The sequence below is a fragment of the Cardiocondyla obscurior genome, linkage group LG02 (genome assembly GCF_019399895.1).
Source record: "Cardiocondyla obscurior isolate alpha-2009 linkage group LG02, Cobs3.1, whole genome shotgun sequence".
In the NCBI taxonomy this organism is placed as follows: Eukaryota; Metazoa; Arthropoda; class Insecta; order Hymenoptera; family Formicidae; genus Cardiocondyla; species Cardiocondyla obscurior.
The window spans coordinates 9,793,135-9,817,055 of NC_091865.1; the positions used below are offsets into that span (position 1 = coordinate 9,793,135).

At 38.5% G+C, this 23,921-nt stretch overlaps 2 protein-coding genes across 5 annotated transcripts in view; one reads left to right on the plus strand and one right to left on the minus strand.

The window, feature by feature from the left end:
* Nucleotides 1-556: 556 nt before the first annotated feature.
* LOC139113101 (LIM and SH3 domain protein F42H10.3-like) lies at nucleotides 557-21,546 on the plus strand. 2 transcript variants are annotated; one of them, XM_070674018.1, is made up of 6 exons: nucleotides 564-1,208; nucleotides 8,850-8,944; nucleotides 17,576-17,847; nucleotides 18,427-18,630; nucleotides 19,226-19,398; nucleotides 19,572-21,546. In XM_070674018.1, the coding sequence occupies exons 1-6, from the start codon at nucleotides 1,140-1,142 to the stop codon at nucleotides 19,749-19,751; spliced, it is 993 nt and encodes a 330-aa protein (XP_070530119.1). In that variant the 5' UTR covers nucleotides 564-1,139; the 3' UTR covers nucleotides 19,752-21,546. The 2 variants fall into 2 exon arrangements, with proteins under 2 accessions (XP_070530120.1, XP_070530119.1); XM_070674019.1 differs by lacking the exon at nucleotides 18,427-18,630 and having other exon boundaries at nucleotides 557-1,208.
* Nucleotides 20,648-23,921, minus strand: part of Tm1 (tropomyosin 1) — a 31,198-nt gene continuing 27,924 nt past the window's right edge. For all 3 annotated transcript variants that reach the window (XM_070674007.1, XM_070673997.1, XM_070673996.1), the window contains one exon: nucleotides 20,648-23,578. In XM_070674007.1, the coding sequence (XP_070530108.1) occupies nucleotides 23,496-23,578 (83 nt within the window). In that variant the 3' untranslated portion in view covers nucleotides 20,648-23,495. The remainder of the gene's footprint in view (nucleotides 23,579-23,921) is intronic.

The following is a 23,921-nucleotide window of genomic DNA, read 5'->3' on the forward strand; positions in this document are numbered from 1 at the left end:
CTTTGATACAATAAACTTTTACTGCATTTTGAGTCAACTTAAATCATTAAAATTTAATAAGACGTTTTGTTAAAGTTTAAACGTAAATAGAGATTTTTAAACGATCTTACTAAAATACCTTTTGCAGACCATAATCCTCTTCTATCATGGATATTTGTATATATATATTATTATTTTTTTTTTTTAAGTATTTTTAATTTATATAAACACGTTGGTATGTATGTACATCAGTGTGCTGTATTACCAACATTTTAGTATTTTACAGGTCCCTCTGAATTTATTTTTTACGTTATAAATAACAGTGATAATCTACTAAACTTGTTGCATATATTAAATCTTATCAAGTTGCGGACAACGGCAAAAATATAAATTCGGAAAAGAGATAATTAAACATCGCTGATGTTGATTGACGTAGTACTGAAAATGGTAGTTAAGAATCGCTGCATTGACTAGTTAGTAGATGTACGCGTCCCACCATTACCACCGTCATCGGCGTTTGGCGGAGTCTTTTTTGTGATTAGACGAGGACGAGAGGGCAGTGCGGCTAGGTGCGATCGACGGCCGTGCGGTGCGAGTTCGAAGGTTTTCCCGCTGCCGTTTCCGTACGAGCGAGGAAAGGACGGACGGAGAGATAGAAGCGGGAGTGGGGACGTAGAACGGGATACGGTTGCGTTACGAGTCCGTCGACGCCGCCGCGTCGCCTCCAGTCGCGGAAAGTTGTAGAGGCCGAGTGATCAGGCGGCTGGTTTTTTTTTTCCGCCGGATTTTCGCGTGCGAACTGGCGCCAGCAGCTGTCCGAGGCCAGTAGTCGAGCAACGGCGGCGGTCGGTTGGACGTATCTCTAGTGCGTATACATACGTCACGCACGTGCAATACGGAGGCTCGTCGTTACGCGTGTGCGTGGGTCTGTGCGTGCGTTTCGTATCGTGCTCGCGTGTGTATCGCGGCTCCAGTAGTCGGTGTGCCCCGAGGAGACCTCGGAGGGAACGGAGGATCGTCGCCGAGGGACCGCGTGCAGCGTACCCGTGGCGGATCAGCAGCGCCCGAGAGTGCGCTGCGAGTGGTGAACGCGGCGGAGAGAAGAGAGGACACGGTGCGGCCGAGAGGACGCGTAGCCGACAAGGAGCAGGAGATTAAAGATGAGCAAGACGTGCGCCCGGTGCGAGAAGACGGTCTACCCGATCGAAGAGCTCAAGTGCCTCGACAAGGTGAGTCTTTTACTCTTTAGTTCTTTAGCGGCCCGACATTTCCTCGCGAGTCGTCCCGTGCGAAGCCGCGCATCCTCGAGGAATTCAAGTACTCGTCTCCGAAAGGAGTGCCGCTCTCCGGCAAGGAGCGGGAGAGATACCGTTCGGCCCCATTGACTAGGGCTCGGCCCAGTGGCGGCCTTCGCGCCGTGCCGATCGACGGCCTTCCTCCTCGTGCGTGCATGCGTGCGCGTGCATGCACGCTCGTTTAACGTTGCGGAACGCTCCGCGGCTCGCCGTTCGGGAGTCGCCTACTTGTTGCGTCTTGAATGTCTGCGTCCCGACGCGGCGCGACGCCCCCGGGCTCCCGTTTCCCTTCGATTTCTACCCTCGCGTAGATAATGGAATTCGTAATCGTGCGTACGTTCGCGTTGGATTCTAAGAGGGTCCGCGACGCGAGTCGCGGAAATGAACCTGAGATATTCATCCCACTGCGCGCCGCGCCGTTTTCGCGACGCGAACAAAGTACGCCTGACGCATAAAAGGCTTCGAGATCGTTCCCCACCGCCTGTCGCAAAAGATGCAAGACCATTGATATTATAATATACGTTATGGTGAACTTGATCAACTGTACTGATATACATTAAGAGCTGCCGGACCGTTACGAGAAACACGAATTCGTACTTGTTCAATTTAGGTCGAATAAATAAAATTTAAATACGGGTTACGCTCGAGGTAACGATGAGACTAAGCCGTCTCTAAATAGAGTAATGATCGCGCTATTCGGCACAGTTTGACTTTAAATTTCTTAAACCCTATTCAACATTTAATAGCTGTTTATTTAGGGACGAGTAATAGGCACGAACAAGTACCGAAACTTTAGCGTGTTTTTCAACGCTGACATCGTTACTGTCTGAAACTCAAGCTTGCGAAGGATCATCGTTATAGGATGTAACGTTATGGCATTGCATAGAACGGGTACGCAGCATTTTTTCTTTTTTTTTTTTTTCAAATCTTTCTTTCGAGATTATACATCAGAGTGGGAGTACGCGGCAGGATGTACCGTTCGCAAACCGATTGCAATAGTTCAACCGAACGTTATAACTGGTATCTATAAATGTAGATTGCGGAAGGCCTGACGCACAGTTGCACAATTTTACTCTCCAGTTATATTTCACGCGTGGAAAAATCGATGCAAAAAGGTACGACGACAAACGGGATAGCCGCGATGAAATATCTTCCGCGCGTTTCTCAAAAGCCGCGACGTGTGCGACGGTGATATTTTTTGCGAGAATCTTCGGTTGAGACTTTACTTATCTGCTGTTTCTCGTACTACGCGTTGCTTAATTACGTAACGGTGCATTACCTACTTTATTATATGTATTACATGTGTTTAACAAGTGTACATGTATTCGTAAAGTACTTACGTTAACTGTCCTTTAAACTTTAAACAACTTTAGATACCACGACGTTATTCGCTTGCCGGTTAGTTTCGCTCGTTTCTGCATTCTTTCCTTCGCTGCCGTTCAAAATTGGTATTGTTGAAACTTATTTCGTCTTAGTCACAAATTCGAGCCAAGTGTAACAAACTAACTTGCTCCATTCCGACGTGTGTGCCAACTTCCGGTAATGTCGAGGAAAAAACCTTGAAATGCCGGATTTATGACTCGCGTTTTGCTCAAAACGGGGCAAGCTCTTGTGTGAATCCTTGCCGGTCAATCTTTTTTTTTTCTTTTTTTTTATCACGACAGACCGTGACGTGCAACTCCCATTTATTTCCATTCGCCGTACTAATTTATCCGGCTTTATTCGCGCGAGAGACCGTGACAAGAAATTAGTCAGCCAATTAAAAAAAAGTTTTAATGTCAATCTTGTTGAAGTTCCTTGCGAAAAAATTATACTGTTAACCTCTTCGAAGTGGAAAATTAAGCAATTACACAAATCCCAGATCTATCGCGTATAATTAACGTGCCTCTGTGTTATCGCGAACGGAACAAGAGGTCTCTCCGCAGGATATCTTTAAAAAAAAAGAACTAAATTAATTTTAGGATAAAAATTAAAAAAATTATTTTATTCTGCATATATTTAGAAAATTATATATACGTCTGCGATTTTTTTTCTCGCGGCCGTTTTTGAGATGTCGAGAAGATTGGTACGTTATAGCGGATCGAAGCCTCCTTTTTTTCCTTTTTTTTTTCTTTTTTTTTGAGATTGATTACAGGATGTACCGTTCTCGTTTAGTTCCGCTCGCCGAGCCGTCCTCAGTTCTCTATTCGCTGCGTTATTTCTCGTCTCGTTTATCCTTACGTTGAATGACCGATACTGAACGGTCTCTGCATACAGAAAGGGAGATGGAACGAGAAGAGAAAGAAGGAGGAAATGAGACTCTTCTCGTCGGTCGGTCAGCTTTACGCCAAACTTTTCTTTCGTAAAATAAAAACACCAGGCGATCTGCTTGCATCGAAGATTTAAATTTCTTTTCCGCTTCGTTAGAAATATAAGTACTATGGAACTCAGTGCGTGAACTTTGAAATCTTGCGATAGCGCATTTTTTATTTAGGATAATCTGCTTGCTGTTGCTTTGTAATAATAATAATCGTTAATCTTTGTACTCATATGATTAATTACCACGAATTTCTCGGTAAAATTAAATTTTATTACGAGCGTACACTACGTTTTACTCTGCAAGGGAATTTGAATAGTAATTAACTTTGTTGGCTTGCTTATCTGTTCTTATCTTGCCCGGATGCTCGCGAATACTTGAATCCTTGATATTTATTTAATCCGCGAATGAGATTCTCAGGCTCCTATTTTCTCAGTATAAAAGAGGCATAGTTTAATCAGTGATAAATTATAATTTAATTTTTATCGTTTTTTTTTTAATTATTATAAAAATAACTGAACCATTTAATATGGTACTTGTCAAAAGAAAATGTATAGTAAAAATATGTGTTGTGTTTGAAAAGAATCTCATTTATACAGCTCAATACTTCGAATAATTTTTCAACACGTTAAAGGTTTTTTAATCGTGCGGGTGACGGTATTCCACGCTCGAAAGCGAACTTTAGACTTGCAAGAGAGGATAGAGGAAGTCAGGATCCTAAATTTGGATGTGTATCATGCCGCACGATCGCTACGTTGGTTTTCTAAATTCTCTCGCGCGTTGCACGCTCTATCCATTTTTGGTGTCTCCCGCAAAGAAAATGAGGAGAAGCCTATTCGTCGTGAGGTTGCAAAGGGCGAGATAAAAAGGGTGATAAAAAAATTTAATAGGCAACTAATCTAAATTAACCAGCTTACTCTCTTAATTCAACTTCAAAAGAAACTTGAATTTTTTTAAGATTAAATAAATTATTAAATTTTTTTTTTTTTCGAATTTTTATTTTATTTTATTGTCAGTTTGCGACCATAATTAAATGCGTAAGCTATTTTACGTATTATCTAGGATAACACGTATACATTTTAATCAAGAACAATAGAGCTCTTTATTATTACTTGCAAATTATGACACGGTTGTGCACTTTTACACGAAGATCATTGTTTACACTCGAGTTTACGCTTGTTTCCATAGCACGATTCGCAATGTTTCATGAAATTGCAGTTGTAAATTGCAACTGCGTCTTTTTCTCGTCCCAACCGAGTAAACGGAAGAGGAATGAAAAACGAAAGAAATGTAAGAGCGCGAATATGAGAAGGAATTGCGAAGAGACGCATTACGTTACGTGGTCAACAGACCAGAGGCGGATTAAAGTGTACGGGAAGGAAAAATGAAAAAGAAAGGCTTGAGGAAAATCTTTATAGTTGGGATGAATTCTTTTATGGAAACTCGCGAACGGTTATGCTTTGCAATTCGAGAATACATTAACGTATTTTAAGTTGTGCTTTTTTAAATAATTTATTCATTTTTTTATGTTAATGTCTATGTCGTTTCTGTTAACGAAATTGATATGTTCGTTTATTTTTAATAATCTTCGGGAATAACTTTCATTCAAATATGAACAGTAATATCATTTATGGTATGAATATGTAGCGGCTGACCTGCAGCGAAGCTGCAAACAAATTACGAGCCGAGGCTACCCGTTGCGTGGGCTTCGGGTGCTCGGTCACAACAGGTGGGAGTCGATCTAAACCTGTTGCTTCTCCGTTTAATCGAGAAACTCCGATTTCGAAGAGTTTCGCAGCGGAATGCCACATCGTGCTGATAAGACATTTATAGCTTTGCACAGCCGAAATCTTACATATTTTACGTCGACATATTTTCCAAAAGACACTGGTTTTCACATATTGCTTTTCTCACGCACGAACGAGATTGTCGGATCGCTATTTCTTATTAATTTTTTTTTTTTTATTAATTACGAGTAATATGTATCAATAATCTTCACACATTCGGAATTCTTTTCAAATTTATTCTCTTCGCGGAAATTGATAACTACTCGATTTGTATCGCGGCCCGTTCAATTGACCGCAATCCGATTAAACGACTTCTCACTTTTCTGGACCCGTTGCCTTTCAGTCATTAAGTATTCCTGCTATGCCAACGATGCGGCGTGGCATCCGGTTGTTTCCCACCGTTGATTACGACGGCGTGAATACAGCAATTACATAGTAAGGTACACATGACATACGCAATTCTTTAAACACGCGGAGAAAAATAGTTATTTTTAAGATTAACATTAATCGTAATGGTATCTTTTACGGCATACCTATATTTAGATCAATTTTAATTTATATTACCATTAAGTTTACTTAGAATCTCGGTGGACGAGCAAAAGACATTTAACGAGAAAATTTAACTTTGATATCGCTTCGTTGGATAATTTCGTAGTAATGAGAATTCTAATCAAACAGATAAGACGTTGGACCAACGAGGTTACATTTAATGGTGCGATAACCCACTTAATGTTGTTTCGGGAATTACGCGATACAACAGCTAATAGAAATTTTATTAGGTCTTATTCCGTGATTGTAATCGATGCAAGTATTTCGCGAAGTAATTTGCATTACGTTTTGCCACGTACGTAACGTTCGATAATCTAGCTCGTTAGAAAGGTGCGCGCGAGATCGGTTTGTCATTGTTCCACCGATTGCCACTTACTCGACAATTCGCTACATAGTTCAACTTTCACTTTCGGTGATAATATCGATTTGAGCACCATTCTTCCTTGGCTTTTCGACGAAATTCCACTTCCGCATTGTAGACGTAATATCCTTTCTTTTTGACGCAATCGCTTTAACGAGTTTCCAATAACGCGACTCGTGATTTTCTTCACTTTGCGGCGGTTCCCGTAAATATGGTATTTAATTCAAAGTAACAGATACATTTTAGAAATAAATGTATACGTAATATGTAATTGCATCTGGTTTATGTATGAGTATCAGGTGATATATGTATATTTGGGAGTAAGCGAATGACCAAGTGTTTTTATCTTATCGTACGTCATCGACGATGAGAATAGAATAATGTTACAGGGCACTAGACCGTTATCGAATTCTTGACTTTTTGTGCGTATTGGGGCATTAATTGCTTTTCACCTAAGCGCATAATTAAGGTCATATCCCACAGCGCATGTAACGACGCGCGCGGTCGAGAGAATGAACGGTTTTACCGCACGTTAACCACTCTTTTCTTAATCCAGGACACCATATACATATACGGCAACTATAAATAAGATATCTCTTGCGAAACAAGAGCCTTGCGCAGGCAAAAAACATTCCGAAATCGGATGAAAGTGCTCGGCCAAGAAAGCCGTCCTACGGGCTAGTCTCTCCATACAGATTTCTTATCAGGACTCTGCGGTTGAACCCGATACATCGTAATCTCGCGAACTAAAAGCAAGCCTATGCTCGGCCATACTTGCACACATAGTAGTGTACAAAATAATTTAATCGCTATTTGATTTCGTGCGTGAACTTTTACTTTCAACACGGTGGAAGATAACATTATTTGCGGGCGATCGAATAAACGTTTCAATTTTCGAGTCTGCTCTTTTTGCGCGATTGATTTTAGTGTGCACGTAATTTTTTTTTTTTTAGATTAAAGCCGTATTGTAGTATATCGAACGTGAACGTTAAAATATGAAATCAATTTCTAACCACGGGTATATTAATCTTATTTAACAATAGTCGAGTTTCTTACATGTATAATAGATACGTATCTTGTCGATCGCGCGACACGAATAAGGTATCGTTGCATTCATTACCAGTCGCATTCCGACATTGCCTCGTAAGTTGACATCGGTGACCTCGCCGTTTAGAAATTAAAATATGCCGTGCTCAAAAAAAAAAAAAAAAAATGTACCGACAACGATTTAATACAACTGCTGGCTAACATTTTACGAAATTAAAAGCGAAAGTTTCGCTGCTTGATTACAAATATTTTCGCGTCGTTTCAATTCTACGCGATTACAGTCGCGTTTTTTTTTGTCGTTTTAATTTAGTTTTTTTTTTACTCCAATAAAATATAATCAACAAATAGTAATTTATAAATTCATATGAATTGATATGGAGAGCGCTCCTTTTTGTCCTCGCGGCTGTTATTTTCTAAGATATGCGCATTTCGAAAGAATCATTAAAACACATTGCGGTGCTTTCCTGTTCGCGATACTGTTTTGCAACGAAGGAAGTCATGTGAGAAAATCGTGTGTTACTAACGATTGTAAAGCGTATAGGAGAATAGCTAATGAGCGTATCCGTTGAAGCAGCCGTCTTCGAAATTCTTGAAATAACGTTTTACCTCCAATTTGTTGGAGGTAAAATTGTTAAGCACTTCTCGCTTATTAACAGACGTTTAAATAGTTCGAGAGCTACTAATTATCTCGTTTTCTCATACGAAATATAAAGTAAATCGCACAGTCGGATCATTTTGTATTAATGAATCATCGCGTTTCGAGACTATCAAGATCCGAGTTGCCGGCGACTGTTCTCTCGCGATCTGTAACCTTTGTCGATTCCTGAGAACGGCCTTGCCGATTGCCCAGGGCCTCCATACAACTATACGATGACCTTCGATTGTCTAGATTAACTTAATATATGACTTGACACGATGAATAAAACCATACGCGACTCTCGCCCAACTGTAACAGAGCCTCTTCCGGAGAGAATTTAAATTATTAATGTATTAAATATTGACATCGGGCTGCGAATAACGTCTGTAAAATTGACCTCCCAGACGTCTGCGAACAACAACGAGAGATATTGCCGTCCTATAATTGATACTATTACCGTTAACAGTATTAATGAATATTTATCATTGACTTTTATTTTCCCGCAAATGCAGCTCGATAAAACTACATGTGACGAAATTATTTCTGGTGAAAGTAAATAATTTATGCGCACGTAAAACACGTAGAAGATCAAGCGGGGAGGTTATTACCCCAGACAGAGGTAAGATTCGGGAAAATAGACTCTTAATATTCATAGAAGCCACTCTAGTGAACAGCTTGTTGATGTTAATCGCCGAAAGCGCCGGTGACGAAGCGAGCTGCGCGTTTTTTTTATAATCAGATTGCAATTCGTATCAGGTTTTGCGCCGATTGAAAGTCGAGAGTTGCATCAAACGTTTAATTGTTTTCGATTTTCTACGTGTTATTACGCAGCCGCGTAAAAATCCACTTGACAAAACGACACGTGGAATGCGCCAGTAACAACATTTCCTTGTTACAGATATGGCACAAGCAGTGTTTCAAGTGTCAGGGCTGCGGTATGACCCTGAACATGCGGACGTACAAGGGTTTCAACAAACAGCCGTATTGCGAAGCGTAAGTACAAACGTTACAAGTTTTCATGCTTGACTTCTCAACATCACTCCACGCGATTGTGCACTTCTCCTGTCTCTGACGAAATTCGCGTTCCACTTTATTGCAGAAAGAAAGTTGACCCGTGAAAACTGTTGTCGGCGGCGAGCAGTTTATCGCGTTCTCCTTTTTTTTTTCTTATTTTTTTTTTCTGTCGTTTAACGAATCTCTTTACGCAACCAAGTTAGTAGTTTAACACTTATTGGCGAGAGTTATTGTCTTAAAAAAAAAAAATTTATGAAGCACAAAGCATAAACGCGTTTCATTTTTTGCATTCCACGTTGTAACAGAAAGTCGCTATATTTTCGCGTTTAATACATTTTTTATGGCTCCTGTTATACGATATTAAAATACGATTTTAAGTGTTTCCAATCTAGTGGAAATCGTTCTTGCTTATTTAACCTAAGAATGTAGGAATTACCTCTATAATTACCGACCACGTGAGAAGAGGCGTATCGTTCTCCACTCTTTTAAGTGTCATAAACGTCTTCGTGCAGCTCCGCGTACGATCCCGACGCGCGCTAAATGTTTATTCAAGAACAGAACTTTAAACGCGCAATTTGATTCCGCTGCGGGTACGCTCGGCACTCATGGGAAAGGAAATGCAACATCGATATTAGCGATGCTAATGGGACACGCACGCGTCTCGCAGGCTCCCTGGTCCCGCATGCACGCGTAGCAATAACGCGACGTTTAATATCCGGTGAACAACGGGCCGAGATAAACCACACGAGAGGAAAATAGCCGCTCGCTCGAGCGATTGTGAATCTCCGATAGTTAAACGCATGCCAGGCGTGTCGACGCGGCGAAAGCGCGCGTTCTTTCACCCGCGATTGCAGGATAATGCACGGCTGTCGCGCCTCCTCCGGCGAATTCCTTTTTTTTCTTTTTCTTCTTCTTCTTTTTTTTTTTTTTACGTAAAAAGGACTTTTAAACGTGTCCTTTTACACGTCGCTGGTAGCGTAACGCTTTTGCACAAGCTCTGCCTCGCGTGTCCCGCTCGCACGAGAGATCCTCGCAGAATAAATATCATTTTCTACGCCTAGAGTCACAATTCTGTTCCGCAGTGACGTTTCGCGTGCCTGCCCGTCTCGCAAATTAAACGCGCTTTCATTCAAATGAAGAATTAAACTAGCAAGCGACGACGCGTGCACCGTCCACGTTCGAACGCATCGACGTTTCCTTCATTCAATTTCTTCATTCATTCGTTAGCGGCGTCGATCAAAGTTAATATTGAACAGAAAAAAATAAAAAAAGAAAAAAATTCCATTTGATAACTTTTAACGCACGTTATTCATTTGTGCCAGAAATATCGGTGAGGGCACACTCTCTTGAGCAGGAAAATCCGTGTAAAATGAAGTAATGAGTTTGATAGAGAAATCATACTCGGTTAAAGCAACGTAATAACTGATCGACAAAAACCAGTTTCGTTCGAGGGTATTCCTGTTCTACTTGATTTTATGATTTGACGTTTAAGCATATATAACCCGGAAAGATTATAATTTAGCTTTTAATTGATACCGTCCGGACAGATCAATATTTTTCATGGCTATTTTGTTTCATCGTGATGGGGGGGAAGGGGGAAGGAATAATCCGCTGCTTATTTCGAGAAGTACGAAGTATCGGGTTAATTATTGCGACATTAACTAGAATGACTAAGAGATTTCGTTTTGCAACTGCCGACCTTATTCCAGTAAAACTTACAATAATTATAAATTATCTTTCCTGTTGCAACTCAAGTCTTGAAAAGAAAAGAAGTCACGATTTGAATGTATATATTTTATATACATATAAATTGTACGAGATAGAACGAGAAAAAAAAGTGTAAAGGAAACCGATTATATTTATCTTTGCATTTATAATATTATCTTAACGATAATGTTTATCTTAATTAGGACTTTAAGTGACATGTTAAATATTCAATACGTTTTTGAAAGTAATTAGAATCGTCGGGCGACACAACGAAATTAACTTGACGTTGCAGTTAATTTCGTGGCCCCGACGGATATTAATTGTACCTTTTTTTTTGTGCAACGGGAGGTCTCGAGAGGAAGCGTGTGGAGTTTTTTAACGTTTTCTTGCGATAACCTCCTGACATCTTTTTATCATTTTTTTTATACAGTTTATTCATTAACAGAATGTCTTTTATTTTACTGTCAATTAACCATAAAAAAAAATTTTTTTTTATTATAATTGCAATTAAATGTACGATTGTAGATACGATTTCTTTTTCATTGAATATTGCTTAGATATTATTTTAATTTATTTGAGATAGATGATTTGAATTAAAAGTTTAAATATACAAATCACGATCTTTTAAACTTTATCTCTTTTTTTCTTTTCAAACTTGATCGCGATAGAGATTAAATTATCTTGAGTCGTTAATCACTTTGTATGTCATTGCCCGTCTCTTAATCATCGCGATTTGATTTGTTGTTGACGACACTCGGACGCGATTGCGGTTTCTGCCGTCTTCGTTCGTATCAGTATGCCACGTTGCACCGAGATATACGTCCGTGACTCGTATAGTATTCCGGTTGAGCATCGTGATGACGAAATTCGCGATTCGCATCTGCATTTCTCCCTTCTTACGTACAGCCCTCTCTCTTCGGCGCTTATATGGCATATAATATGCTGCGTAATGACAAGTAATTCGCTCGAGACACTTCAATCCTTTTCTCGGCGTGAAAGCGTCATCCGATACACTCAAAAGGAGAACGCGAGTGGCGGTTCACAAATGGAGAAAAGTACATAATCGATCATAAACTTGTCATAAATATTAAAAGGCCGCCAAGCAGGGATGTTATTACGTGCAATTTTACAATTAATCTCGCAAATAATTGCAACAGTAATTTTTTTTTTTTTATATACATATATATATTTAATTTAGGAATTTTGAAACGGTTCTCGCGTTTCACATTAGTCATGCTTTAAACATCTATAAAATAAATTTACAATCACGAAGGGCGCAAAGTCAACGGTATTGTCTGGATAATGTTTCGCCGAAAGAAATTTCGTATTCCACTTACAGCAGGCAGCGGTATGTGTCAGCGATGCATGTCGAATCAGACGATGCACTGAATAAGTAAAGCCGAACACGTGTGGTTCATTCATTCATCTGGCTGCCTCCCCTTTATCTCTCCCCAGCGTTTATAACTTTATCTCTCTCGCTCGTTATCTTGCCCCTATGCGAACCAACCTCAATTCAGTCTCAATTTATTTTTCGCTCCCACATTCTTATTACGCAGCTGAATAATTACTTAACTTCTTCGCAATATTTCAAACATTTAAATATAATGCGCGATTGAAGATCGCGTGATGGTAAATTACCATATAATCATTTCTTGCGGCACCTCAACAACAGATTTGCCATTTATAATAATACATTATATAAAACACAAAACGTTGAAAAGATTTTAAAATATCTTTGTACGTTTGTAAAATTTTATGAACTGAGTTTCAGCCGTATGAACTTCGTGCCATATTGGACGTAATTAATTTAATAACTACAATTATTGCGGTATTTAACGATGTTGTTGAGCCTGAAATAATTGCACGACTTTTTATTACGTCCCGTTAATTCGTGCATATCTCTGTTTTATTTCTATTTCGTTATAAATTTATTTTAAATAGACGCTGCGATTTGAAATTAATTTCGACATTTTACTTCCGAGGATTATTCGGCTATCCATGATTTCTTGAGATATTAATTGCGAATTAAGTAATCGCTTCACGGATATAACGTTACGATTAAGTAAACACGTGTTCCAGTCTGTTATATGTATATGTATGTGCATGTGCTTTTCGTCGAGACGCTATACATATACGCCGAATTAAGCACTTCACCAAATACCAAAAAAGAAACACGTGTGAGATCCGCTTGTGCATTTTTTTTTCTAGTCTGTCTTTTCTCATAAAAAATTTTTGTTTCCTCTTCGTACTTGCTATGCAAATATGAGAGATGCTTTTTAATTTTTTTTACAGTGATAATGGCACTAAAAGAAAAAAGAAAAAAAATAAAAAAAAGGACAATTCGAGTTATTCATATTCGTGCAATATTGTAGATTTTTTTCTCTGAGTCGGATTTCTTTTTTGAGTCGTATGTTACATTGTCATGCAGTCACGCCTTTCTCCTAAATTTTAGTAAAATCATACGAGTGATATCATCCGCGACTGGCGTTGGTTTACCGCGAATGATTCATTTCCTTCGACGACGATCGTTTCTATTTAGAGGATATTAGTCGTTTACGTTTCGCGACAATCTTACATGTATATTTAATCACAGGATGACAGCATTTTTATTGATTTATTGCGATCTTTTTACGACGTACTCCGACACTTTTAAAAGTATGATACACATTTTTCATAAATGCGGCAATTGCTATTAATGAAGTTATAATGCGATGCATAAACGTACCCGTGTCGAATCGCATTTGGTATAGTCGTTCGCCTCGACGACGAGAGCAGATGGAACAGGAAACGCCGCCGCCTGTCACGTCGTAGCTTTTAGCTTCGAACAATTTAACAGCTAGTCGTAAAGGGGTGCCCAGCCTAGCGTGGCCTGTCTGCGTGTCTACAGTGAACCGACCTTGTCCCACAATGCGTCCTATCTCTGAATCCCGCCGTCGTTGCGAGCGTAGGAAATTTTTGCAACGCACCACGCGGGAATTATGCACCCATGTGCGCGCGCGGGTGGGAAAAGGGGAAAAGGGGGAGGAAGAAAGGGCAATGTACGCACCGTACGCACCGAGATCACTTTGTATTGGAAATCCGCGATTAAAAGCAAATCACCACGAACGCATTCGCATCCGGTATTTATCTCTTTTGCGTAACATAACGTGCGATTTATGCGAAACGGCGCGAGGCACAAGTCGGAATGAAGCATGCGAGTTTCCAGCACGATATCGAAAGTGAGTGCGTAAAAGCCTCTGTGTAAATTACTTGCACGAGATTCGCGTTATTACGTCAGAAAGGGAGAGTCGCTAGATTTTTTTTTTGTCTTAACGAGTGTATCTTTTTTTTTCCTGGACTGGGGGGATGGAAAAGCGCGTCGTGCGTTACTTTTAAAAGCAAAGTACTTTTGAAAATAAAGATGGGTTACAAATGTGCACGATGTACTTCGCCGTGTACGCATACATTTATCAGGTAAAAAAAAAACAAGTTTTCGAACAGTCAATTTCATTGTTTTACGTCGGGAGTGAGGCAAAGTACATTGAACTTTCGTAAGGCAATTTTCTGTCAAGGAAATACCTCCACTGAAAGGTTAACATTTGCAAGCGAGACTCAACGCCAAGTCAACGCAGAGAATTACGTCCGTTTGTGAGAACCGTGCAATTTTCTAGATAATTAAATCAGAAAGTAATTGCCGATTACGAGGCGAATGATATTTCTTAATCGAACAGATTATATATTATAAATAAAGTCGATTAAATTTAACTAACGTGCTTTTCATGCCTTTTCTTTTTTTTGTTAGTATTAATTTTTATTATATCTGTTATACAACTACGTAGAATATTTTGCCGCACACATATAAAAATTATACAAAGGTTATTACCCAGTATTTAAAATAAAAGTATGCATTTTTTTTCCTAATATTATTATATATATAAAAAAGATTTTTATATATAAAATAAAATTATTTACCGTTTGAGAAAGACATGATAATATCGGATGAGGAAAAGATAAATTTTTATATGGTATTTTTTACAAAGGCTCACAATGCGCAATGTGCACCTTTCCCGACCATTTTTATGCTCTTTTGTCTCGGCCTTCGTGAGAATTTCTAGAATGCGGACACAGGTACGGCTTCGCTTTGTCGTCACGATTGACGTGCAGCAAGTTCCAAAGCCATCCGAGACTTAAAACCGCAGTAACGGAATCCAATAGACCCGCCCTGAGAAATTTCTCCCGCGGCAAGAAAGTATTACGACGGATGAACCACGAATGAGACTTTTATGAACTCTGTTCAAACATTCGATGTAACGCTGCATGTAATCGCTCTCGCGGGAAGATGCGGTTTTGAGTCTTGCATTTGTTAATATTTGCGTGTCGGATGCGTCATAATTCCACGAGCGGTTTAATCATCTGATGTCCACAGGCGAACCAAGCGCTTTGCGTTATTTTATTCTCGTACCATACCGTTGTATTGACATCAAAACTCCCACATTTTCCGCTTAAGATACGCTCGGAGTGCGCCAGAAAAATTCGATAACTATTACGGACGTGTATTATAGTACGCAGACGAGCGTTTGTTAAGAGATTAGTCATCGCTCGTACATATACGTTGGTTAAGTGATTCGATGAATCACTTTGTTGCGTATTAATCGTGGATGATGCTACAGCCTGTGGATCTCCGAGGAAAAAAAAAAAAAATTCTGTTATATGCGTGGATAGATTTCTGTAAAGAAAAAAAAAGCTTCAAAAATTTTCGTTTTATCAGTAAGACGACTTAGAGGTGCATAAATCAGAATTTTTTTTTCTGAAATTTAATTCTCATTCTATTCTATGAATATAATTCTATTACATCTCTTTATCGTATTATTTGAAAACGTTTCGTATTACTTTTGCTTCTTATCACACCTATCTTATGTTATTACGTGTTGTATAATATTTAAAAAATATGCAACAAAGTCACACGAGAAGACACAGGCCGTATTGTGTTTCCATCTTTCTTACTATCGTTCTCAACGTTATTTTTAGCGAATCTCCCTTTTTTTTCCACGCTAAATTTGAGGATGCGCATTGGCCGACGAGATAATTCTTTCTCGCCGGTCGCGTAACAATGACTATCCTTCGTCTTCTCCGAACAAAGAGAGTCAGAGTGCATGCCTATTATTCGTGCACGGTGCGCCAGAGTATTACGTAATGGCATGGCACAATTACCGGGTCAGGCAACGCGCCGTATATGGAAAACGAAGTCGTGACACAAATCTCGATTGCGTCTCGCGTACAAGTACGCCAGACAAAGTCACTTAATGCTCCTGCGTTATTACGCGCGAGTTGTACAATTTAATACTTGCCGGCGATTCCTTTACACGCGCGATCCAAGATACGGCTGGTTAGCGCCGCGAAACAGGCAATTATTAAAAATACATTTGCCCGGAAGGAAAATAGCAGCTCCGCAGTTTTCTGTAATTTTTTTTTTTTATTAAATTTATTATAAAAGGCAATTTCTACAGGAGCAAATAAAATACTAAAAAAAATTTTATACGTGTAAAAGCATACGCACTGTGTACACCTCTTCAGCGTGCAAAACGTGATGGAAAGTTGCGACAGATAATGAGTCCGGAATGTCGGATCAATTACAATCAACACAATGCAGAGTGTTTCCGTAATTACGTCGACGCCGCATTTTTTTTTTTTTTTAATGCGGGTCGCAATGCGATACTACCGATACCTTTGCACATGTCACTGAAATTGCATTCTCACGCGTGTCATTTACCGCGGGTGCATGTATATACATATATCGTTTATGCGTTTCACGCGCTGATTTCTATCTCGTTAAAGTAGGTATCGGACAGTTACGTGCGCCACGATTAAATCGGCCGCGTTCCTCACCAGGAGATTTCTATCAAATTTCACTCGGTTCGCCCGGTTGTCGGTCGATTAATAATTATTCTTATTCCACGTTAACACGCCACGTGCGAAAAGCGTTTTACGCGCGCGAGGTGAATTACCCGCTTAAAATAGATGATTGTGTTCGCCGGAATTCATGTTAATCGCGCGCCGGTTTCAGAATACGTGTCGATACTTATGTATATATGTATATCGTTCGCCTAATTAATAAGTTTTTTTTTATAATTACGTCGTGTCCGAGACACGCATTGCTCGTTTGGAAAATCAAATCGTGTAACAGTTGTGTACTTTATAAGCAAAGACTAAATATTATTGTCACGGTTTATCCGTTATCCCTATTTTGTAATCGTGCGTGTGTATGTTATATAATTAATTATTAATTTAAATGCGGACTGATATTCCCGGCAGATGCAAATTTTCTCTACAGCTGCAGATAAAATACTCGGCGGAGCGGCGACGATAGCAAGAGTGCAAATATCGCGTTATCACGTGCGAGGTTTAAAGCTTTGCACGCGTCGTGAACCACGCGATGCAGGGAAATCCTTTCGAGCCCGGTCGTATAACTGTGACGTCGAGAAAATATATCTCCGCTTTATGCCATTTTCCTCACCGCGTCTATAATTAGTTATTTATAATCGACGAAGGATGCTCGCGATAAGATTGACGTCGTTGACCGCCAGTCGTTCACTTAGAACTTGCATTAGTCAGCGAACTTCCACGTTTCCGTTGTGCGGAAGGTCGCCCCGGGGGAATCCGTTGTAAAGTAACGCGAGTGGATCGTATATTCCCGCTAAAGAGAAAGAGAAACGTGAGCCTGAAGAGCTCATGTGAAACACACGACGTGTACTGGGTGTCCAGAGACGGGACTTTGAACTCGAAATGACTCGCGGCTTTCGCTTATCAAGTTTTAAACACACCGTGAGAAAGCAAATCGCAATTTTTCGTGGTAGAAAGATGATTTTCTACAGCGATGACGGTTTGTTGGTGACAAAAGTTTTATCTCTCTTTCTCTCTTTGCAGGCATATACCAAAAGCCAAAGCCACCACGATGGCGGAAACGCCTGAGCTGAAGCGTATCGCGGAGAACACGAAGATACAGAGTAACGTCAAGTATCACGCCGAGTTCGAGAAAGCGAAGGGGAAGTTCACGCAAGTGGCAGACGATCCGGAGACCCTAAGAATCAAGCAGAACAGTAAGATTATCTCGAATGTTGCCTATCACGGCGAGCTCGAGAAAAAGGCGATCATGGAGCAAAAAAGGACAATGACCGGAGAAAATGGGGAACAAATAGGTAACCGTGCGTTTTTATATTTCGATTATTTTTAATTGTATCGTTTTAAATTGTAATAATAAAAAGTCAAACTCAATTAAACATGCTTAAGAATATCAAACTTGCTGTACAGCGAAGTTTCTCACGTCATCAAGCCAATTAATGTATTTACAATTTTTTATTTACACAATTACGTGTTGTAACTTTTAACAATGCACAATTAACGATGATTTACGGTAGAGGTATCTATACAACCGTCAGGTCGTAGATTATGAATTGTGGTATTCATCAGCATTTGTGGATTCGCTACGTGCTAATGTATCATGCGCTTTTTGTAAAAATTATTAGTCAACTTCCTCTGTACGTTAAGAATAGCAGAATCGTGATTACGCATTTACCACAATCAATTCATCAAAAGAGACATACAAAAAATTCAGAACAAAATTCAACAGACGGACCTCATACCGCGCTATTTTTTTTTCCCTCCCATTCTCATGATTCATTACGCACTTACCGTGATTGTTCGCGGTGGGCGGATCTCAGATGCTTCTTGTTTGTAACGTATCGCTAGCCTGTTTTCTTCATGCATTGTTAATATAGAGTACGTAGAGTACACAGACGGCACCAACGCACCTGCGTGGAACATAAACGCCAATCCGCCGCCTGCAAGAACGGCGAATTCGCCGGTACAGAGGACACCAGGTAGGATCGCTGATTACGATCCCCTTAGCGAAGCGAGACCGAGTCCTTATTCCGCAAGGCAAGCTGCCACCACTGTCATTTATACGAGCGACAAGGGACCAGGTGCGTTTACCTTTGCGGCTGCAATCGCAGCCTTCCGCTACATAGACTTTGCTACGGACCTGTAACGTAAAATAATTGCGTTGATTTTGTCCGTTTTAAAATAAGTGATTGACAATATTCGGTAACATATATTCTTCCTGTTTTGTAACGCCCGGACATATGTGTTAAGATCGTGACGTCGCCTAAAGCTTTATTGTCTTCTCGAGTTTGCCCGAAATGCTCGTACTCTAAATGCATCATTACGCTTTTATTGCCATTACGCGCAATTCATCACAAAGACAAATCGCCGAAGCAATTTGCACTGGAATTTAATCGTTGCAACACCGCCGCGTGCACCTCGTTGGGAAAATAGAAAGTGTAATCGTTTTTGTTTAATGTTCCTCATTCTGAGGTTCCGCGGTTGTTCCTCGTGGAAGCCGCAGGATAATTCATGTGGGTAGATTATAGAATTGTGCCAAATAATAATTGTTACTAACTAAAAGACAAAAGATAAGTGCTAGCTGCAGAACGAATTGATTTTTTAGCCGTGCGTACAAGTGCAGAGTGTTATTTGCGAGTTATGTTTCGCATGCATAAATGTATAACGTGTTTGCAGTAACGAATCCACCGACACGAAAAATCGGCTCGGTTGCTGACATCGATCCAGTGAACGAATACTATGGATCGTTAACGCCGGCCACAACGATAAACAATAATCAACATCAACCTCAACATCAGCATCAACCTCCACATCAGCATCAATCAGCGCCACCGCCTTCCAGCGTTGGAGTAAATATCTTTTTATTGCCTATTGTCACATTGTGTTGTCTTCTATGACTGATTTGCTGCGACACAAAATTTACATATTTAGTAAAATAGGTTTTAAAATTTATTTTTTGGCCTATATATGCCAATTAAATGTACGGTTCTTTTTTTCTAACGATAAATATTTTTCTTTGTAGAGAGTGTACAGAGCAATGTATGACTATGAAGCACAAGATCTCGACGAGGTGAGCTTTTGCGACGGCGATTTAATCGTCAACTGCACAGCTGTCGATGAGGGTTGGATGACTGGACTGGTGCAACGTACGGGACGGCACGGCATGCTACCTGCTAATTATGTCGAGCCGGCGCAGATTTAAATATTTTACAGATCGAGCTTCCATTCGCTAACTGTTGACTGTCACTTTGATTAGAGCGTTTAATTAAGACGTTTTGTTAAAGGAAGTAAACGATGGTAAGAAAGTTACGTGATACAATACTCGAGATAGCGCTTCTACTCGGTTTTTATTATTTAGCCGAGATAATTTGTTCGATCGAAACGGCGAATCGTCATCTTGAAAGATCAGACATTCAGATATTTTATCAACTAAAGTATTTCAAGCTTTTCAATAAAAAAAATCTTGATATATATTCGATTAATTTTATCTCGATATTATCTTACTCGTGATATCTATTTCGATAAAATTGAGTATTTCAAAATACTTATAATATATTATTTCAATTGATAAAAGAAATAACTTTGAGAAAAAAATATCTAAATTAATTGTATAAATATTCAAAGAGCATTTTATAAATATACAAATTTTTGGATAGATCGCAAACCTTTGTATGTTAGAATTCCATAATGGGACCAAACTTTACATACGGCCGCAAGTCGTGTCGATTACAATTAAAATTCTAATAACTCGTGAAGCGACACTTATTTTTTTACTATTAGCCGCAGCTACATCATTCCTCCGTTTCGATATTTTTTTAGAGTTTAAATTATACGATTAAAATATAAATATCAAAAAAAGTATATTAATTTGGTTCGATTAACAATCACTTTATGAGCCTTTTTCGTGTTAATCATTATTTTTATTGACGAGAATTTTATGTTATTTGTTATTCGATATAAACTCTAACTAACACAGTAATTAGATTTTTATATTTTGCGACCATTTTGCATTTACAAGTAATACTATATTCTCGTTTTTGTAATAGTATATTATTTCTACATACAAAATCTTCCCGTAAATTCGAAAGAAATAATGCAATGTGCCTTACAAATATATGTATAGACTGCTAATTAGTAGTGATATAAATTTTTATCATAATATGAAAGTGCATTGGAATAGAATATTCGGAGAATTATACAAATTTTTATTCGCCGTTAATGTAGCTTTTTTTTATAAAAAAGGGTAATTGATGCAAATAATCTTCTACCTCTTCTTTGAAGATAAAACAAGTCTTGTTACTTCTCTGTGGAGTATAGGGCCTCTAAACAATGCCCGTTGCTCTTATTCGGAGTATAGGGCTTTAGAAGTTAAAATAATGAATATGATATTATTAACGCGAGAGATGCTGACACTTGCCTTCCTTTTTAATGAAATATGAAAATTACTGTTAGGTATTGTTACTGATTTTCAATTAATTAATGATCTAAATATAAATTAACCCATATTTTATTACATAGTTTTAAGTTTTATTTTGTACGGTCCAGATATGCTTTGCATTTATCTCAAAATTGCATTTAAATTGTCGATGTAATTATATATTTGGCGATTTTGAGGTTACTGAACATCAAACTATGTTATCGAAAATTAATATTATAAACTGATTCCTCAGAATTGTATTTGCATCCCATTTACCTGAATAGGTAGATTATGTATATTGTGGAATGACGCTCGTTGGAACTATACAGGTTAACGAACTATATAAAAGTTATTAATAATTCGTTATCTGCGAGTCATACATTATATGCCGTTCTACATCATTTATAAACGAAAATAATATTTTTGGAAACATGTTACTCAGCACTTTTGTAATTATTAGATTGCTGATAAGAAGATATCATATATTAATTGCAAAATATAGAAATATACGTTAGCGTTGTGTTTAGATAAATATTATATTATAGCAAATCATAAATAATGAATATGTATGTTATGTAAATCTATGGATCATTATTGATAATTGCACACTCAATACTGAATCCTTTTTCTACCTTCGTCGATAATATTCCTTTTTTTTTATATCTGAAAAAACTTTCTTCTTTTTCTTAATCTTCTAAAAACACCAAGTCAGAAAGACAATTACGAAATACCATTACCGCCGGACAATTAGTAACGCGGCAAGATTGTAAAATCGAGTAAAACATTTAATATGCAGAGATATAAAATATTCATATTTATTGAAAGTAATATAAATACAATAAAATGATAATTATCACATAAGATAGTCAAGATCGCTGCATCGAGTGCACGTTTGAAAGTTTCTGAGCTTGGTCCATCACAAAATTTATCTTTTCGATCTCAATAACTTGCGTGATCGTCAAACCATCATTTAAATTAATATTAAAAGAGATTAGAGATGAAGATATACAATTTTCAGCGTTAATGTATATATCCAAGAATGTATCGAACTTGATCGACTCCCGCAATTCAATCATTTCGACTTATATGTTTCTCACATTTGTAATATTATTCTATCTTTATTAGATTTTGTTCTTCTCCCATCATAATTCAGCCCAGATTGCTTTGCAAACCTTTCTAGTATATTATAGAAGCAACTTTATATGCTATAATGAACACTATATCTCGTTCTATTAAAACGAGATATTTCAGCAAGTTAATTCAGTAATTCATCAATATTTTGACACAAATACTGCACAATACAACATAGAAGCGTGGCTGGAAAATGGATGATATATGATATCCCTTAATATATAATGGAAAGAAACTTAAGCATTAGCTAATTAGACCGCACTGTCTAACTGTACGGTGAAATGTGCAAATGTAAAGAGAATTCATGGTTAATGATAAATGTTGGCGCTGCTTCTTAAACAAGATTTAAAAATTGTTATAAGCAGGAAACGTTTGTCGTTTATTCGTATTATGTGCAAATTGTACTGTTGTATTATTTATTAATTATTTATCTAGATTGGTTTGTACGATAGATACAAACTGATATAATTATGTCGAAAGAGATTTATACAGTTTACTTTAATTTCCTGCTTATGTAAGTGTGCCTTGAACACGTTTGTTGCAATAAATTGCGATATTATATTTAAGGCCATATGGACTTGATTTTTGAATGTGCGTAGATAAAATCTGACTTTCGAGCAAACGTCGTTTCATGGCCCATACTTTTAGTTAACGAAACAGCGCGACTTTAATAATAATATCCAGTGTAAATTTTGCAATTCAGCGAGATAAAAAAAGAAAAAGAAATATGTGTCCTCCCAAAAAAAATTCCTTAACAACTAATGGATTACATAAGAAGCTGCATAAGTGTCGAAGAAAATAATGCAATTTATTTGGCGCATGGGATAAGATAAGATAAGACATTGTATTGCGTTAGTATACAGACGTAGCTGTAACTAATCATGCCGTCATTGAATAGGAATTTTCGTGCCAGGTATTTGGAAGAGTATATATTTTCGATTTCGAGAAAACAAAAAAAAAGAAAAAAAAATATATCTTCGGACACGCAAGTCTCTTTACACGACCTTACCGCCGTTCAAAAGTTCTCTGTAAAACTTTACAAAAAGATGCTAGACGACGGAGTCTGCTCAAACGTAGATTTCGGAACGAGCCGATGGAATGTAGAATGCATGACGTTGCCTTCAAGCGAAAAACTCGGCTTAACGGCTAAGAGGCGCGCGGTTAACGTTTAAATGTCAGCAGTCTCATCCTTTCTGTCCTCGATTCTTTTTTCTCCAGCGAGTACACGTTGAATGCTAATGTAATCGGACGAGACGTGTGGCGAAGGTTCCGCGTGCTGGCAGTGTCGTTTCGTCGTAGCCTGAACGAACCGTCTCTCCCTCTTTTTTTTTTTTTTATTCCTCGCTTTTTTTTCTTTCCCCCGCAATACCCCCAGTCATACGCATTTTAGCCTGCCTGCTAATATCCGGCGAGGTCGGCGAACGTCTGATCCATCTCATCGGCGATCGCTTTGTACTTACAGCGCTCGTTTACCAGCACGTCTGTAACGAGAAGGGAGGGAACGTGGTATTAGTGGACGGTACGATGGTTAATCGGAAGTACATTTTAATTTTTTTTTTTTTTTTTTTTAATTGGAGAGTGAAAGAGAAATAGAAATAGCACACAATTCTCATGGTTACCATTTCGGAACAAGACGATCACTACATTCGTAAAGCAGCTTAGAGCGTGGTAGGAGATAGGAAAGATTAGCTTGGATCGGTCATGTTTGAAAGATCACATTTGTTTCCACCTTAGAGAATAAAATGTAATACTAATTATGTAGATATACGCATACACGCAAACACACACATACATACATGTTTTCAGAAATAAATATCCCGTTTA

Excerpts from the sequence above, each read along its gene's own strand:
- LOC139113101 (XM_070674018.1), top strand. The coding sequence starts at position 1,140 with ATGAGCAAGACGTGCGCCCGGTGCGAGAAGACGGTCTACCCGATCGAA. Across the intron at positions 1,209-8,849 it reads AGCTCAAGTGCCTCGACAAG|ATATGGCACAAGCAGTGTTT; the intron begins GTGAGTCTTTTA and ends TCCTTGTTACAG. Across the intron at positions 18,631-19,225 it reads TACGAGCGACAAGGGACCAG|TAACGAATCCACCGACACGA; the intron begins GTGCGTTTACCT and ends ACGTGTTTGCAG.